General features: G+C 44.8%; 1 protein-coding gene across 5 annotated transcripts in view; it reads right to left on the bottom strand.

The window, feature by feature from the left end:
- pank1a (pantothenate kinase 1a) overlaps positions 1-18,824 on the bottom strand; it is a 31,334-nt gene extending 12,510 nt beyond the window's left edge. For 2 of the 5 annotated variants that reach the window (XM_065007832.1, XM_065007833.1), the window contains exons 1-4: positions 16,514-16,732; positions 9,296-9,648; positions 8,650-8,903; positions 3,403-3,579 (exon numbers count right to left, since the gene is read on the bottom strand). In XM_065007832.1, the coding sequence (XP_064863904.1) occupies positions 3,403-3,579; positions 8,650-8,903; positions 9,296-9,648; positions 16,514-16,541 (812 nt within the window). In that variant the 5' untranslated portion in view covers positions 16,542-16,732. Of the gene's footprint in view, positions 1-3,402; positions 3,580-8,649; positions 8,904-9,295; positions 9,649-16,513; positions 16,733-18,129 lie in introns of those variants that run through there. The other 3 variants (XM_065007830.1, XM_065007831.1, XM_029628886.2) reach the window with 3 other exon arrangements.
- Positions 18,825-19,045: the final 221 nt, after the last annotated feature.

The raw sequence follows: 19,045 nt of genomic DNA, 5'->3' as shown, positions 1-19,045 counted from the left end.
TACTACCATACCACTACCACTACCACATACCACCTACTACCATACCACTACCACACATACCTACTACCATACCACTACCATACATACCACCTACTACCATACATACCACCTACTACCATACATACCACCTACTACCATACATACCACCTACTACCATACATACCACCTACTACCACTACCACCACACACCACCACTACCATACCACCTACTACCATACATACCACCTACTACCACACATACCACCTACTACCATACATACCACCTACTACCATACATACCACCTACTACCATACCACTACCATACATACCACCTACTACCATACCACTACCATACATACCACCTACTACCATACACCACCTACTACCATACCACTACCACCCACCTACATACCACCTACATACCACCTACCATACCACCTACATACCACCTACTACCATACATACCACCTACCACCATACATACCACCTACTACCATACATACCACCTACTACCATACATACCACCTACCACCATACATACCACCTACTACCATACATACCACCTACTACCATACATACCACCTACCACCATACCACCTACTACCATACATACCACCACCATACATACCACCTACTACCATACATACCACCTACTACCACACACCTACTACCATACATACCACCATACCATACCTACTACCATACATACCACCACCATACATACCACCTACTACCATACATACCACCTACTACCACACATACCACCTACTACCATACCATACCACCATACATACCACCTACTACCATACATACCACCTACTACCATACATACCATACATACCCACCTACCACTACCATACATACCACCTACTACCATACATACCACCTACTACCACACATACCACCTACTACCATACATACCACCTACTACCATACATACCACCTACTACCATACATACCACCTACTACCATACATACCACCTACTACCACACATACCACCTACTACCACACATACCACCTACTACCATACATACCACCTACTACCACACATACCACCTACTACCATACATACCACACATACCACCTACTACCATACATACCACCTACTACCATACATACCACACATACCACCTACTACCATACATACCACCTACTACCATACATACCACCTACTACCATACATACCACCTACTACCATACATACCACACATACCACCTACTACCATACATACCACCTACTACCATACATACCACCTACTACCACACATACCACCTACTACCACACATACCACCTACTACCATACATACCACCTACTACCATACATACCACCTACTACCACACATACCACCTACTACCATACCACTACCACACATACCACCTACTACCATACCACTACCATACATACCACCTACTACCATACATACCACCTACTACCATACCACATACTACCATACATACCACCTACTACCATACATACCACCTACTACCATACATACCACCTACTACCATACCACTAACTACCATACCACCTACTACCACACATACCACCTACTACCATACATACCACCTACTACCATACATACCACCTACTACCATACATACCACCTACTACCATACATACCACCTACCACCACACATACCACCTACTACCACACATACCACCTACTACCATACATACCACCTCAAACCATACATACCACTACCACACATACCACCTACTACCATACCACTACCACACATACCACCTACTACCACACACACCACCTACTATACACATACCACCTACTACCATACATACCACCTACTACCATACATACCACCTACTACCACACACACCACCTACTACCACACATACCACCTACTACCACACATACCACCTACTACCATACATACCACCTACTACCATACATACCACCTACTACCATACCACTACCATACACACCACCTACTACCACACATACCACCTACTACACCACCTACTACCATACCACTACCATACATACCACCTACTACCATACATACCACCTACTACCATACATACCACCTACTACCATACATACCACCTACTACCACACATACCACCTACTACCATACCACTACCATACACCATACCACTACCACACATACCACCTACTACCACACATACCACCTACTACCATACATACCACCTACTACCATACATACCACCTACTACCATACATACCACCTACTACCATACATACCACCTACTACCATACCACTACCATACATACCACTACCACACATACCACCTACTACCACACATACCACCTACTACCATACATACCACCTACTACCATACATACCACCTACTACCATACATACCACCTACTACCATACATACCACCTACTACCATACATACCACCTACTACCATACCACTACCACCATACCACTACCATACATACCACCTACTACCATACATACCACCTACTACCATACATACCACCTACTACCATACCACTACCACACATACCACCTACTACCATACATACCACCTACTACCATACCACCTACTACCACACATACCACCTACTACCATACATACCACCTACTACCATACACACCACCTACTACCACACACACCACCTACTACCACACATACCACCTACTACCATACATACCACCTACCATACATACCTACTACCATACATACCACTACCATACCCACCTACTACATACATACCACCTACTACCATACCACTACCACCTACACACCACCTACCACCTACTACCACCACCTACTACATACCACCTACTACCATACATACCTACTACCATACATACCACCTACTACCATACATACCACCTACTACCATACATACCACCTACTACATACCACTACCACACATACATACCACTACCACACATACCACCTACTACCACACATACCACCTACTACCATACATACCACCTACTACCACCTACTACCATACATACCACTACCATACATACCACCTACTACCATACATACCACCTACTACCATACCACTACCATACATACCACCTACTACCATACATACCACCTACTACCATACCACTACCATACATACCACCTACTACCATACATACCACACATACCACCTACTACCATACATACCACCTACTACCATACATACCACCTATATGTTTTACCTTGCCCATTAACCTCTGAATGGCACACATACATGTCTCAATGGGCTTAAAACATAACAATCCTTCCTTAACCCGTCTCCTCCCCTTCATCTACACTGATTTAAAGTGGATTTAACAAGTACACATCAATAAGGGATCATAGCGTTCACCTGGATTCACCTAGTCAGTTATGGAAAGAGCAGGTATTCTTAATGTTTTGCACACTCAGTGTATTATTATCATGGTATATCCAGTATAATGTCCCAGTACTGAGTGGTCCTTTGCTCACCTGGAGGCCACAGCAGATCCTTGGAGGCTGAAACGCTCATAGTCTCCTCCGTAGATATCCTTCACCAGCTTGTCCACATTGCTGCTGTCCCCTCTGCTAGCCATATCCAGCGCCTCTTCAAACGTCTCACACCCCGTCAGCAAGCAGCACAGGCCCAGGAACGTACCCCCACCAAGACTGAGAGGAGGACACAGAGGAAGGGATCAGGCCCAGGAACGTACCCCCACCAAGACAGAGAGGAGGGATCAGGCCCAGGAACGTACCCCCACCAAGACTGAGAGGAGGACACAGGAAGGGATCAGGCCCAGGAACGTACCCCCAACAAGACTGAGAGGAGGAATCAGGCCCAGGAACATACCCCCACCAAGACAGAGAGGAGGAATCAGGCCCAGGAATGAGAGGAGGAATCAGGCCCAGGAATGTACCCCCACCAAGACAGAGAGGAGGACACAGGAAGGGATCAGGCCCAGGAACGTACCCCCACCAAGACAGAGAGGAGGACACAGAATGGGATTGTTGGAACAGAGTTAAGGGGAGAGAGGCAGCTTCAAGGAAACTGAATGGACCATAGAGATCGTATTAAATGAAGTTTTCGGATTTCTTATTCAATGGAAAAGAGTCTCCAGCAAAAGCCTAAGGACCAGGAAGTATCTTATTTTTCCACTCAAGGTTGAAACCTAACCTGAGACATGCACATTATACTTGAATGCATTGACGTCAATGGGAAATGTGTGACATTTTGTAGTTACACCCATGCGTGCTTAAAAGTTAGGGTTTCATCCCTTGTGCTGGGGAAGGGTCATTGAAAGGGGTCCTAAATTAAATTTACAGCTGAGGCCTAAAAAGGAGTCTCTTCTCAGCCTGAGACAGGGAGAGTTAGTGGGGGTAGGTAGAACAGGTCCCATAGGAACTGTAAGCTGACCCCAAGACCTGAGGAACGGTCACAAGGCCATGGGGAACGGTCACAAGGCCACGGGGAACTGTCACAAGGCCATGGGGAACGGTCACAAGGCCACGGGGAACGGTCACAAGGCCACGGGGAACGGTCACAAGGCCACGGGGAACAGTCACAAGGCCACGGGGAACAGTCACAAGGCCACGGGGAACAGTCACAAGGCCACGGGGAACAGTCACAAGGCCACGGGGAGCAGTCACAAGGCCACGGGGAGCAGTCACAAGGCCACGGGGAGCAGTCACAAGGCCATGGGGAGCAGTCACAAGGCCATGGGGAGCAGTCACAAGGCCATGGGGAGCAGTCACAAGGCCACCAGGAACAGTCACAAGGCCACCAGGAACGGTCACAATGACCTGGGTCGGCTCTCCTTGGTTACCCAAACACTTTTACCAATACCAATATCCTTCTTTGAAAGAGCTACAGTGTATTCAGAAAAGATTTTCCACATTTTGTTGTGTTACAGCAGGAATTTAAAATGGATTAAATTGAGAATGTGTCGTCACTGGCCTACACACAATACCCCATAATGTCCAAGTGGAAGTCTTTACAAATTAAAAGCTGAAATGTCTTGAATCAATAAGTATTCAACCCCTAAAGTCACAGAAAGCCTTAATAAGTTCAGGAGTACAAATGTGCTTAACAAGTCACATAATTAGTTGCATGGACACTGTGTATTGCATGAATAGTGGTTAACATTATTTTTGAATGACTACCTCATCTCTGTACCCCACACATACAATTATCTGTAAGGTCGAGCAGTGAATTTCAAACAGATTAAACCACAAAGACCAGGGAGGTTTTCCAATGCCTAGCAAAGAAGGGCAAAAAAAAAATGGGTAAAAAATAAAATAAAAAGTAGACATTGAATATTCGTTTGAGTATGGTGAAGTTATTCATTACACTATGTTCTGGAGCTATCTCTCTGTGACTGTTCACTATGTTCTGGAGCTACCTCTCTGTGACGGTTCACTATGTTCTGGAGCTATCTCTCTGTGACGGTTCACTATGTTCTGGAGCTATCTCTCTGTGACGGTTCACTATGTTCTGGAGCTATCTCTCTGTGACGGTTCACTATGTTCTGGAGCTATCTCTCTGTGACGGTTCACTATGTTCTGGAGCTATCTCTCTGTGACGGTTCACTATGTTCTGAGCTATCTCTCTGTGACGGTTCACTATGTTCTGGAGCTACCTCTCTGTGACGGTTCACTATGTTCTGAGCTAGCTTCACTATGTTCTGAGCTCTGTGACGGTTCACTATGTTCTGGAGCTACCTCTCTGTGACGGTTCACTATGTTCTGGAGCTACCTCTCTGTGACGGTTCACTATGTTCTGAGCTACCTCTCTGTGACGGTTCACTATGTTCTGGAGCTATCTCTCTGTGACGGTTCACTATGTTCTGGAGCTACCTCTCTGTGACGGTTCACTATGTTCTGGAGCTACCTCTCTGTGACGGTTCACTATGTTCTGGAGCTACCTCTCTGTGACGGTTCACTATGTTCTGGAGCTACCTCTCTGTGACGGTTCACTATGTTCTGGAGCTACCTCTCTGTGACGGTTCACTATGTTCACTATGTTCTGGAGCTATCTCTCTGTGACGGTTCACTATGTTCTGGAGCTATCTCTCTGTGACGATTCACTATGTTCTGGAGCTATCTCTCTGTGACGATTCACTATGTTCTGGAGCTACCTCTCTGTGACGGTTCACTATGTTCTGGAGCTACCTCTCTGTGACGGTTCACTATGTTCTGGAGCTATCTCTCTGTGACGATTCACTATGTTCTGGAGCTATCTCTCTGTGACGGTTCACTATGTTCTGGAGCTACCTCTCTGTGACGGTTCACTATGTTCTGGAGCTATCTCTCTGTGACGGTTCACTATGTTCTGGAGCTATCTCTCTGTGACGGTTCACTATGTTCTGGAGCTATCTCTCTGTGACGGTTCACTATGTTCTGGAGCTACCTCACTGTGACTGTTCACTATGTTCTGGAAGCTACCTCTCTGTGACGGTTCACTATGTTCTGGGTCGGGATATGAAGAGCGATTTGTTGAAAACTCGTCCCCTGTATGAGAGTCATACAAGCGCACACTTTTCTTAAATATAAAGATACCGAAACCGCACTGTGGCCCACAAACCATGATACATACCGAACCGTGTGCCCACTGTACCGTTGCATCCCTAATCAATACACCCAGTCACTATAAAGATACAGGCATCCTTTCTAACTCAGTTGCCAGAGAGGAAGGAAACCTCTAAGGGATTTCACCATGAGGCCAATGGTGCCTTAAAAAAAAGAAAGTTAGAGTTTAATGGCTGTGATAGGAGAAAACTGAGGATGGATCAACAACATTGTAGTTACTCCACAATATTAACCTAAATGAAAGAGTGAAAAGGAAACCTGTACAGAAAACATTTTTTTTTTTTTTAAGTGCATCATATTTGCAACAAGGCACTAAAGTAATACTGCAAGAAAATGTGTAAAAGCAACTAACTTTTTGTCCTGAATACAAAGTGTTATGTTTGGGGCAAAATCCAAAAAACATATTACCGATTACCACATCTCCATAGTGGTGGTTGCATCATGTTATGGGTATGCTTATAATCGTTAAGGACTGGGGGAGTTTTTCAAGATAAAAAAAAATGAACGGAATGGAGCTAAGCACAGGCTAAATCCTAGAGGAAAACCTGGTTCAGTCTGCTTTCCACCAGACACTGGAAGATGAATTCACCTTTCAGCAAGAAAATAACCTAAAACACAAGGCCAAATCTACAAGATGACAGTGAATGGTCCTGAGCGTCCGAGTTACAGTTTTGACTTCAATTACTTCGATCTATGGCAAGACCTGGAAATGGTTGTCTAGCAATGATCAACAACCAATTTGAAAGAGCTTGAAGAATTTTGAAAAGACAAAATGGGCAATGTTGTACAATCCAGGTGTGGAAAGCTCTTAGAAACTTACCCAGAAAGACACACAGCTGAAATCACTGTCAAAAGGTGCTTCTACAAAGTATTGACTCAGGGGAGTGTAACATAATACAGATTTAAATTAGATATTTCTGTATTTCATTGTTAAAACATGTTTTCACTTACTCATTATGGGGTATTGTGTGTAGATGGGTGAGATTTACAAAAATATATTTAATCCATTTTGAATACAGACAAAATGTCTGCAACAAAATGTGGAATAAGTCCAGGCGTCTGAATATTTTTCATACTTCATAAGGCATTTTAACTGAAAGCTAAAAAAAAAATCCTTTGGAAAGACTTAAAGATTGCTGTTCACCACCGCTCCCCATCGCTCCCCATCGCTCCCCATCGCTCCCCATCGCTCCCCACCGCTCCCCATCGCTCCCCACCGCTCCCCATCGCTCCCCATCGCTCCCCATCTAATTTAACAGAAATTGTGCAAATCTGCAAAGACGAATGGGACAAAACCCCAAATCCAGATGTGCACAAAGCTGATGCAGACACAACCAAGACTCCTCAAAGTATTGACTCAGAGGTGTTGAATAATCTGTATTTCATTTTCAATAAATTTGCCTAAAAAAAAAATTGTTTTAATCGAAAAACTTGTTTTCACTGTTATTATGGGGTATTTGTGTGTAGATGGGTAAGGCTGTAACACAACAAAATGTGGAATAAGTCAAAGGGGTATGAATATTTTCTGTAGGTACTGTAAACACCAGCATGAGCTCTGTTTCACCCCAGTGCCGTGCTCTATTTAGAGACGTTCCAAGGTTGAACTGGTGTAAATATAGACTGTCCTTGTGCAACGAGCAGACAGACAGACACTACCTACTGTCTAGGGAACACGGTGCACATACAGCACTTCCTATTCTGTCGTGGACGTTGTTCAACCTGCCTTGCTAATAACAGTCAAGCGGACTAACTATTATTCATTGTGAGTCACAATGCAACAAAAAAAAAACAAAAAAAAAAAAACAGCTTAATTAAAGGGAATGACAAACAGCAGTCGTAAATGATTTGCTTTTCCTCTGTAATCTCTGTTGACATGACAACGCAGGACGAGTCTCTCTTCTTATGAAGAAGACTACAGTTCCTTTCTGTGCAATGACACCCGCCAATGCTATGGAACTATTTATTTGGGTCATTCACCTGGGAAAACCCAGTTCACTGCTGATGAAAAAAAAACTGATTTTGAATTGGCACTGGTGAACAGCACTGTCCTTATAATAGCCTAAACATTTCAGATGTTAAACACTACCATAAAATGTTGACCTTCAAGGCTTTTAAAAATGTCAAATATAATCCGTTTTCCGCTCTGTTCTTTACCTGGTACCGGTGACCCGTTTGTAGTCGTCTTTGGAGTACACAGCCAGGATGCTAACCCCAGATCCAATGTTGACCAGCAGCATAGGGAACGGGTCGGCCAGACTGCACGGTGTCTTCACACTGTTCTGGGTGTCTGACGGGTTCTCCAAGTAGTAACACTGAGGGTGGCCGTTGAAGCTCACGGAGTCCACATAGAGCAGGCCGTGAATCAGACAGTCAAGCTCATCCAGCTTCAACAGCTCTAAATCAGCCATCTGTAGAGAGGGGGGGGGTATGGTAGGGAGAGTGACAGAAAGACAGAAAGTGGTGTGAGGCAAATCATGCAGAGTAAAATCTCAGCATGTGCATAAAAGCAAACAGCAGTCAGGGTTAATGACTGGTTATATAAGAAAGCAGGTGTGGGGCCACAGAGAAGCACAGTGAACCACAGTGAAGTTTATGACAGCACACCATGTTTTCGCAACACTGGTACAGTCAAAGCACAGGGCTCAAAAAGTCCAGAACCCACTGTTTTAATTTTTTTTTTTTAACTAACGTATTGACGCTCTCCTCGACCACTTACCGGTCTCCGGGTCACAGAGGAGAGAGAGAACAGAGAATTTGAGGACGGTCTTTTGCCCAAAAGGAGATTCTCCCGATCACTCACCGTTCTGAAGTCGTTCTCAAACTTGTAGGCCCCTCCACCAGTGGCGCAGAGCGTGGTGTGGAGGCTGGAGAAGTTCTTGTCGCTGCCCATCTGGATGAAGCGGTGCATGGCCTGCGTGGGGAAGCGGATGAAATGCAGGTTGCCCGTCCGACCGCACATGGTCAGGTTCTTCAGTTCCAGGTGGACGTCTCGGACGCCCGTCTTCCCGTACGCCGTGTTGGAGGTCAAGTAGCGGCGGATGCTCTTCAGGTTTTCCACCTCTTCCTGTTCCTCCTCCGCCGTGATGTCCTTAGGCTCGAAGTAGACCAGCTTCACCAGAGTACCGCCGATGTCCATCCCGAACCAGGGGAAGGCTGTCAACGCAAAGCGTGAAATACATAATCAAATCGAAGGTGTTATTACCACGTTGTTTTCCCTGTCTTTTCAGCAAACTGAAGTGTTGTCAAGAGTCAAAGCACCAACCTAGTCCTCAGCCAGTAACCCGTCGGCCTGCATTTAAATGTCAGCTAAAATACCACGCAATAATAGGACAACTGTTGTCATAGGAACACACTTGAGATTTCAGGAAGCTGTGACTCGGCCTATTGCACAGGTCACACGGTCATGTGACTGATGTGAACTAGTTCTGCGTAAGAGAGAGAGAAGATTTCCTTGTTCCTGGTAAGGCCAGTCATGGTGGTGGAATGGGTCCAATAATCGGTCTTCTAGGTTAGCCTTAGATCTATCATCAGTATCATTTGCTTTACTGTGACAAAGGGCCTAGGGTATAGATAGGCCCTAGGGTATAGATAGGCCCAGGTTTGCGCCAATTGTCCATGTACTTAGTTGGAAAGCAAGACAGCGACAGTATTTTTTTGTAAAAGTTTGAGTCCCATCATTGAGTCCCACATTGAGTCCCATCTGATTTGAGTGGCTGGTGGTGCCATTTTAAGTCGTTTTTATGTGTACATCTGTTCGCTTACGCATGCAGACCAGGCAGATAGGTGGAGTAAATGTTTTATTTTATTTACTCCACCTGGAGCCTACCCAGCCACTGTAGATTCCACAGCTACAGAGCTCAAGTTTCCATGGAAACCTGATTTCGAGATGAATATTTTCTATTTTGCCTGAAGTGGTGGTGTTTTTCTTTTTTAGGGGGGGGGGGGGGGGGATTACAGGGTCTAACATTCATTGAGATGCATCATAGAATGAGGCCTCTTTGCTGATCAGATGTCATATCTAGGTTTAGGAGAGTCACTGCCTGACAAGAAGCAAAGTCCACGTTGAGATTATGACTCCCAGAGTTTATTAGTGTGCAAGACTTCTATAAAGTGATTATATAACAATCTGTTATAACAATGGTTATACCATACCTGATAGGATTCCATGAAAACAGACTGGGAAGTGAACCCTCAACTGATAGTGACACCAAGGTCTACTGCTACAACCTTTCCTTAGCTTGAAGGACCTAACCCTAACTACTGACTGAATGAGACCAGAGCCTACCGTTCCAAGCTTTCCTTAGGTTGAAGGACCTAACCCTAACAACTGACTGAATGAGACCAGAGCCTACCGTTCCAAGCTTTCCTTAGGTTGAAGGATTACTAGATGAGAGGCAAACCAGCCTTCCGAGTACAGGAATCAATCTTTATGAGGGAGCAGGGCTAGGGGCAGGTGGGGTAGTAGAATCATTATTTATGAGGGAGCAGGGCTAGGGGCAGGTGGGGTAGTAGAATCATTCTTTATGAGGGAGCAGGGCTAGGGGCCGGTGGGGTAGTAGAATCATTATTTATGAGGGAGCAGGGCTAGGGGCAGGTGGGGTAGTAGAATCATTCTTTATGAGGGAGCAGGGCTAGGGGTAGTATAATCATTCTTTATTAGGGAGCAGGGCTATGGGCAGGTGGGGTAGTAGAATCATTATTTATCAGGGAGCAGGGCTAGGGGCAGGTGGGGTAGTAGAATCATTCTTTATGAGGGAGCAGGGCTAGGGGTAGTATAATCATTCTTTATCAGGGAGCAGAGCTAGGGGCAGGTGGGGTAGTAGAATCATTCTTTATGAGGGAGCAGGGCTAGGGGCAGGTGGGGTAGTAGAATCATTATTTATGAGGGAGCAGGGCTAGGGACAGGTGGGGTAGTAGAATCATTCTTTATCAGGGAGCAGGGCTAGGGGCAGGTGGGGTAGTAGAATCATTATTTATCAGGGAGCAGGGCTAGGGGCAGGTGGGGTAGTAGAATCATTATTTATCAGGGAGCAGGGCTAGGGGCAGGTGGGGTAGTAGAATCATTCTTTATGAGGGAGCAGGGCTAGGGGCAGGTGGGGTAGTAGAATCATTCTTTATGAGGGAGCAGGGCTAGGGGCAGGTGGGGTAGTAGAATCATTCTTTATGAGGGAGCAGGGCTAGGGGCAGTAGAATCATTCTTTATGAGGGAACAGGGCTAGGGGCAGGTGGGGTAGTAGAATCATTCTTTATGAGGGAGCAGGGCTAGGGGCAGGTGGGGTAGTAGAATCATTCTTTATGAGGGAGCAGGGCTAGGGGTAGTAGAATCATTCTTTATGAGGGAGCAGGGCTAGGGGCAGGTGGGGTAGTAGAATCATTCTTTATGAGGGAGCAGGGCTAGGGGCAGGTGGGGTAGTAGAATCATTCTTTATGAGGGAGCAGGGCTAGGGGCAGGTGGGGTAGTAGAATCATTCTTTATCAGGGAGCAGGGCTAGGGGCAGGTGGGGTAGTAGAATCATTCTTTAGGAGGGAGCAGGGCTAGGGGCAGGTGGGGTAGTAGAATCATTCTTTATGAGGGAGCAGGGCTAGGGGCAGGTGGGGTAGTAGAATCATTCTTTATGAGGGAGCAGGGCTAGGGGCAGTAGAATCATTCTTTATGAGGAGCAGGGCTAGGGGCAGGTGGGGTAGTAGAATCATTCTTTATGAGGGAGCAGGGCTAGGGGCAGGTGGGGTAGTAGAATCATTCTTTATGAGGGAGCAGGGCTAGGGGCAGGTGGGGTAGTAGAATCATTCTTTATGAGGGAGCAGGGCTAGGGGCAGTAGAATCATTCTTTATGAGGGAGCAGGGCTAGGGGCAGGTGGGGTAGTAGAATCATTCTTTATGAGGGAGCAGGGCTAGGGGCAGGTGGGGTAGTAGAATCATTCTTTATGAGGGAGCAGGGCTAGGGGCAGGTGGGGTAGTAGAATCATTCTTTATGAGGGAGCAGGGCTAGGGGCAGGTGGGGTAGTAGAATCATTCTTTATGAGGGAGCAGGGCTAGGGGCAGGTGGGGTAGTAGAATCATTATTTATCAGGGAGCAGGGCTAGGGGCAGGTGGGGTAGTAGAATCATTCTTTATGAGGGAGCAGGGCTAGGGGCAGGTGGGGTAGTAGAATCATTCTTTATGAGGGAGCAGGGCTAGGGGTAGTAGAATCATTCTTTATGAGGGAGCAGGGCTATGGGCAGGTGGGGTAGTAGAATCATTCTTTAGGAGGGAACAGGGCTAGGGGTAGTAGAATCATTTTTCAGGGAGCACATGAAAGTCACCCCACCAGTGAGACTCCTGCCCTGTCCAGCTGTAGGAGTTTTGTGTGAGTGTGAGTGACTGAGAATAGAGTTGGAATTTGGTTTACTTTGTTAATTGACTAGAATTGAAATGGTATGGAGTTCAACCCTGCTGTAGTCTACCACACTCCAACCTTTCTCTTGATTTCCATTATAAACCAAGGAGACCAGAACCCAACCTTCATTGGATCGTATTGTTGTGTTGATTGTATTGTGTATTGTTGTGTTGATTGCTAATGCCTTCTTGGACAGGTCTCAAAACAGTGCCTCTCAATGGGCTTTTCCTGGTGAATAAAAGGTTAAATTTAAAAAACAATTATAAGTCAAATTGACCTACAGATAGCAGTGAAACCTGTGTCAGTGTCCACAAAACATGTTAATCATCTGTGAACTGCAACTCGTGGTAGAAAATGTACCTGACCGATGGTACCTGGTCTCTAATCTGGGATCTCGCTTTATGAGAGCCGTTCTGTGCAAACAAAGATAACCACTTTCAAAATAGGCTGTTCCCCCCCCTCACTTCCTTCACTGACTGTGTCAGATACACGCTCCTGAGTGAAGTTTCCCCTAGGTACAGATCTAGGATCAGCTTCCCCAAATCTAACCTTACCTACCACCTTCCGGAGACACCTGAAACCCCACCTCTTTAAGGAATACCTAGGATAGGATAAAGTAATCCTTCTCACCCCCCCCCCCTAAAAGATTTAGATGCACTATTGTAAAGTGGCTGTTCCACTGGATGTCATAAGGTGAATGCACCAATTTGTAAGTCGCTCTGGATAAGAGCGTCTGCTAAATGACTTAAATGTAAATGTAAATGTAGTGTGGAAAATGCTAAACTGATCAGTGTCAACTTCACACTACTCCCTGGATGCTCTATAGAAAGGCGTTATATTGGTTAGCCTACACTGTGGTTATAGCCAAACTTTTTTTTTCGATACGAGTAGAATTTTGAATTTTCTGCAGTGGCTGCCAAATAACCTACTGTGGTGTTATGATTAATTGATACTAAAAAGTTACAGAATATTTAAGTATCCTATTGTTCAATTCATTGCCAGCTGAGATGTAGGCAAATTGAAAAGTGTGTTTTCTTTCACCAATTGATGCAATACTTCATGCAATATCCCTGGGTACATAACCTATAGCTAAAATAATCAAAGGTAAATGTTAGACTTGAGGTTATCCAAATCACAGCTCAGCAAGAATGTTGAGGGCATTGCCAAGCTGAATGTGCAATATTAATCTTGTGTAATAGGCTACTCCACTTCAGATGAATCAGGGCTGATTTGAAATCTCTATAATTACACTGATATTGATCACACCATTCAGGTACATACGGATATGTTCATCTATAGCCTCAGTTTGTATTTAAATTGCATTGCAACATCAGCATGTGAAAAATCTCAGGGTCAGACCCATCAAATGGCACCAAAGATCACCATTGAGATTTGAAACACCGGATTAATTATTACCCAACATATAGGCTTTGATGTGAACATTAGGCTCTTTCCAAAAAACCTATCGGGATACTGATACCATAATACACTGGAAAAGACCAAGACATTAACTGCTGGTGTGGATGGGAGCTTCCACTTGAAATCCACTTTTGAGGTACCACTAAAATAGTGGTTCCCAAACTGTGGTGCGCGCCCATTAATGAACTCAGTCTGGTTTTCTATTTACACTTGAAAGTTGTAATGGTAGAATCCTCTTGTCAATCATTGCATACCTTAGAGTATGTATAACTTACCAAAAATCAACTAGCCAATGTCAGCTAATGTTTTTTAGACCATAGATTTTGTTGTAATGTTTGAGCCACTCAAATATCACATAATACACATTAGACATGGCAAAATGTATAGAATTGTAAAAAATTAGCTTTAAAACTGCTAAATGTTCTCTGCACCTTATGACAAAATGTGTGGAATTGCAGAAAATAAGCTTGAAAACCTGCTAAAAAATAAATCTCCGCCAACAAGACAGGTGGTAATAGTTTGTGTCATGAACAGTGCTTGTGCCCATAGAAATAGACATGGGACACGGGATGTTTTCTAATGCTAGAAGGCTTGGGAAGTTTGGGAACCCCTCCTCTAAAACAGAGGGGGGACGTGCAACCAACCTGGACTCAGGGGTAAACATAACATAGTAAATGTAAATCCGAGATACTCCAATTAGTATGATATGTTACAATTCATATGGTATGTTTTAATATGCTACGAATTTGCAAAATGCATGATATGTTACAAATTCTAATTTGATGTTAGCTAGGAGGCTAACATTAGCTAGGCTAGTGGTTAAGGTTAGAGTTAGGCTAAAGTGTTAAGGTTTGGGGAAGGGTTAGCTAACATGCTAAGTATTTGCAAAGTAGCTCAAAAGTAGTTGCAAAGTTACTAATCAGCTAAAATCCTAAATTTCCCCATGATGAGACTCAAACATGCAACCTTTGGGTTGCTAGACGTTCGCGTTATACTCCTGACTAACCCAATTGTGTGCAACTGCAGCCCGCAATTCAGGGCGTTCCTGCATGTGGGCATCAAGCATCTGCAGGAATGCTCTCGTGCATCCCATTGGTTCCTTCAAGAACACCCCTCCACCCCTTTGAGCATCCCATTGGTTCCTGCATGAATGCCCCACCCCCCCGAGCACCCCATTGTCCCCCCCGAGCACCCCATTGTCCCCCCCTTCCCAATACCACAGCAGACGGGAGGCAAGGGTGACAGTGTGATAGCTAGCTTGATCATTAGCGACACTGTGTGTTAGCTAGCTTGACCATTAGCGACACTGTGTGCTAGCTAGCGACACAATGCATTCCCTCACTTGATAGTTAGCGACACGGTGTACTAGCTAGCTTGATAGTTAGCAACACTATGTCACCCCCGCCCGCTGTGTACCAGTGTCCTCCTTTGGACTAGCTGGCTAAGCTAACACACTGTGTAATTCGCTCCCGCCTGCTAAACGCCTGCCATCACCGTTAAGAGAATTGCGGGAAAACATTACCCGACAGTCGGGTGTGAAGGACACGGTCTACCAGTGTAGGGATAGCTACCGTTGTCACCCCGCCCATTCTTCTGTGGAGTTTATTGATCCAACATGATTGTGCATTAATGACCCCTACTTTACTGGAGCACCCCCGCGCCTCCCACCTGTCCTAACTTAAAAATGGATCAATTAAAGTATAATGAGGGGTTGCTGCAAATGCAGGAATTCCTCGAATTGGGCGCCGCAATTGCACCCTTCTCGATCAACCACCCTACTTTCGTTTTTTCCTTAATTAACCTTTTGTCTTATGTAAAGGTAACATATCATACTCATTTGAGTATCCCGGATGTAAATGTACTATGTTACGTCTAGTCTATGAGACCAGGCTGGCGCGACAACTCGGGCACAGCAGACAATTCTCTCTCTCAGGTCTAACACAATTAGAGATGGAGCAGAGGAATGCCGACTGGCATGCTAAGCCAGTGGACCGCTGAACTTGCCCTAGGTCTTTTCTAGAAAGAAACTCAGCTCAACAACACCGAAGAGACTGTTTCACAATGTCGCAGAGATTGTTGTTCAATAAGGGCAGTTCAGAAGTGCCCTATTTGTGACAACAAGTGTAATCTACGCTGACAAATTAACACTTTACCCGATTCCCGTCAAATGTTCTAGTTTCGTGAGTCTGACATTCCACTGTAAACAATAGCAAACAACTTACCTGGCTTCTTCACATTTCTCAGCTTCATAGTGATGCACTCAGGTGCATTCAAAAACACGTATTAACACCCGAAAGAAATACAAGCATGAAAAGTTAAGATCAGTGTTTACAATTATTTAAGATTCCCCAGTTAATACAGCAAAGAAAACGCAACTTTTTTGCACTGTGACTTCGACTAAAAGTTCGAACTTCTTTAACAGCATCCTAGAAACCAGGGAAAGGGAATTTTGTACATTTGGGGGCGGTGTCCTGGCTCTTTAACCCAGCCTTGCGGAGACAGAGGGCGGCCGCTAATTGGCCGAAGTACGCCAAGCCTTCTTATCAGGAGCGATTTCAGCACAACTTCTGACTGAGAAGACACCAATCACGGTGCACCCGTTGCAAAAACAAAAGGAGTCACATAGTTTCTAAAACAACGTAGCTGGAACTAACAATAGCTCATATCCAGGACATTATCCTTAAGATTATGAGAAAAAAAGTTTAATAGAATGGTTTGCTGACAGACAAAAGCAGTCATGATAGTTCGCAGTCCCTTGAATCAGAATCGCCTTTATTCGCCAAGCACATTTACAATGGGTTACACAGAAGTGCCTACCCGGAATTTGACTTGGTTAATTTGCGCTGCTATAACAGTCCCTCTCCTCGCCCCTACCTGGGCTCGAACCAGCCACCCACGAAACATCGTTACCCATCGCTCCACAAAAGCCGCGGCCCTTGCAGAACAAGGGGAACAACTACTTCAAGGTCTCAGAGCGAGTGACCGCTAACTAGCTAGTCATTTCACATCGGTTACACTGCCAGCAATGTAGGCTATAGCTGATGATGGAAACCGTTTGATTCCATCAACCACCTAGCGATAGACAACATATAGGCCTACAGTATATACTGTACAATACACCGTATCTGCCTTGCAAACCCATATGATTATGCAAGATGTCACTATCTTCCATGCATAGCTATGGCCAGCTGATGTATGCAACTTCTCTACATTCAACTACCTGCAGCGTGCATGTAACCGGGTGGGTATCATTTGTGGAACGTCCCATCAGGAATCTCTTCCAAAAACGGAATAAGTATCAACGTTGCCAACGAGCAACGCATACAAGGTTGTATAGCGGCAGAATAAGATAGTGGGCAATTTGGTTCAGTTTTTCATTCCACACGTTTAATTCTGAAAAATGTCTATCTTCACTCTGGTGTCCTATGGACAAACGTTAAGAATAAGCTACGTGGTGAGTTGGTGCCTATTCGTCAGCTATGTGAATTGATCAGGCTACTTTACATACATTGTCGGAACGTTCCACCCCATGTAACCTAGTGGTTTTCAAACATCTCCCCGGGATACCCAGGAGTTTCACAATGTTATAGCCCTGAACTAGCTCACCTATTTAAGTGCTTGCTGAGTAGTTGACAAGTTGCATCAGTTGTGAATGTGATATCAGTGGAAGAGTTCAAATAGATGGAATAGAATAGCTTGAGGGGAGGGTCACCGAGGAAAATGTTTGAAAACCCCTGATGTAGCCAAATGTAACATATTGTGTCATTTGATGAGTAAAACCCATAAATTACTAAATGCAAAATCTACACCTGCAAAACCCACTGACGGCGGAACTTACGTGGTCTGTTCCTCTTCAGTGATTCAACTCTTCTTCGTAACCTGCATCTTTTCGCAGGGGAGGACCCATTGGCTTCGACGTCATCGGTATGCAGATAATGGAAGTGTTCAACGTTGCTAGTATCGCCACTACAGTTTCCACTTGAATTGAATGCATTGCATCCACCGTTGCTAGCCTGAGAATGAAACCCTCTTTGCAGTCCATTGGCATAACACGATCCCGACCCTTTTTTGTCGATAATTGATTTGCCTGTATCCATTGTTGCAGCTAACTAGCTACGTATGATATAAGATGGTACCAAGCTAAAGGAAACGAGCTGCTATCACTATAGCTGACATTAGCTCATGCAATAAAATGCAACCCTGCGCGCACGCTCAATACAAAAAAAAATGTGTTTCATATGAAATTGCTCTTAAATGGTAGAAAATATTTATCCGCTCTTGGTACCGATAACTTTTATTCTGTTGATTAAAAAGTGTGAAGACCTATCCGCTAAAACACGGTTTGGTCGAGGTCACTGTCGGTCATTATCGCACTTTTACAGTCCGCCGCCGGAGTCGAACTGCCAGGTTGTTAGCTAGCTAGTTACGTCACACACAATGGCTCCTTCGAAACCCGTTTACCCTCTCCAGGGGACACAGGCAATGCGCTCCTCTTCTATAGAGAAAATACAACCAAGCATTTAGGTTTACATGCCTAAAAAGTAGAATTAGTCGCCTAGGCAATGGATAATGTAATTATTGTTAGAGGCAACGTTCAGCCGTGGCTCTACCATATTTATAGGTATGCATTAAGCAATGGTCATGCGTGCTGTTAGTAGCCTAGACAGTAATGTTGACATGATTTATAACACACAAACACAGCCAAGCGGAGGGCATGACCGGCTGTGATGAACATTTTCCTATATGTGTCAAAA

This window comes from Oncorhynchus nerka, linkage group LG23 (genome assembly GCF_034236695.1).
Source record: "Oncorhynchus nerka isolate Pitt River linkage group LG23, Oner_Uvic_2.0, whole genome shotgun sequence".
Taxonomy (NCBI): Eukaryota; Metazoa; Chordata; class Actinopteri; order Salmoniformes; family Salmonidae; genus Oncorhynchus; species Oncorhynchus nerka.
This window is presented reverse-complemented; position numbering and strand designations above follow the sequence as displayed.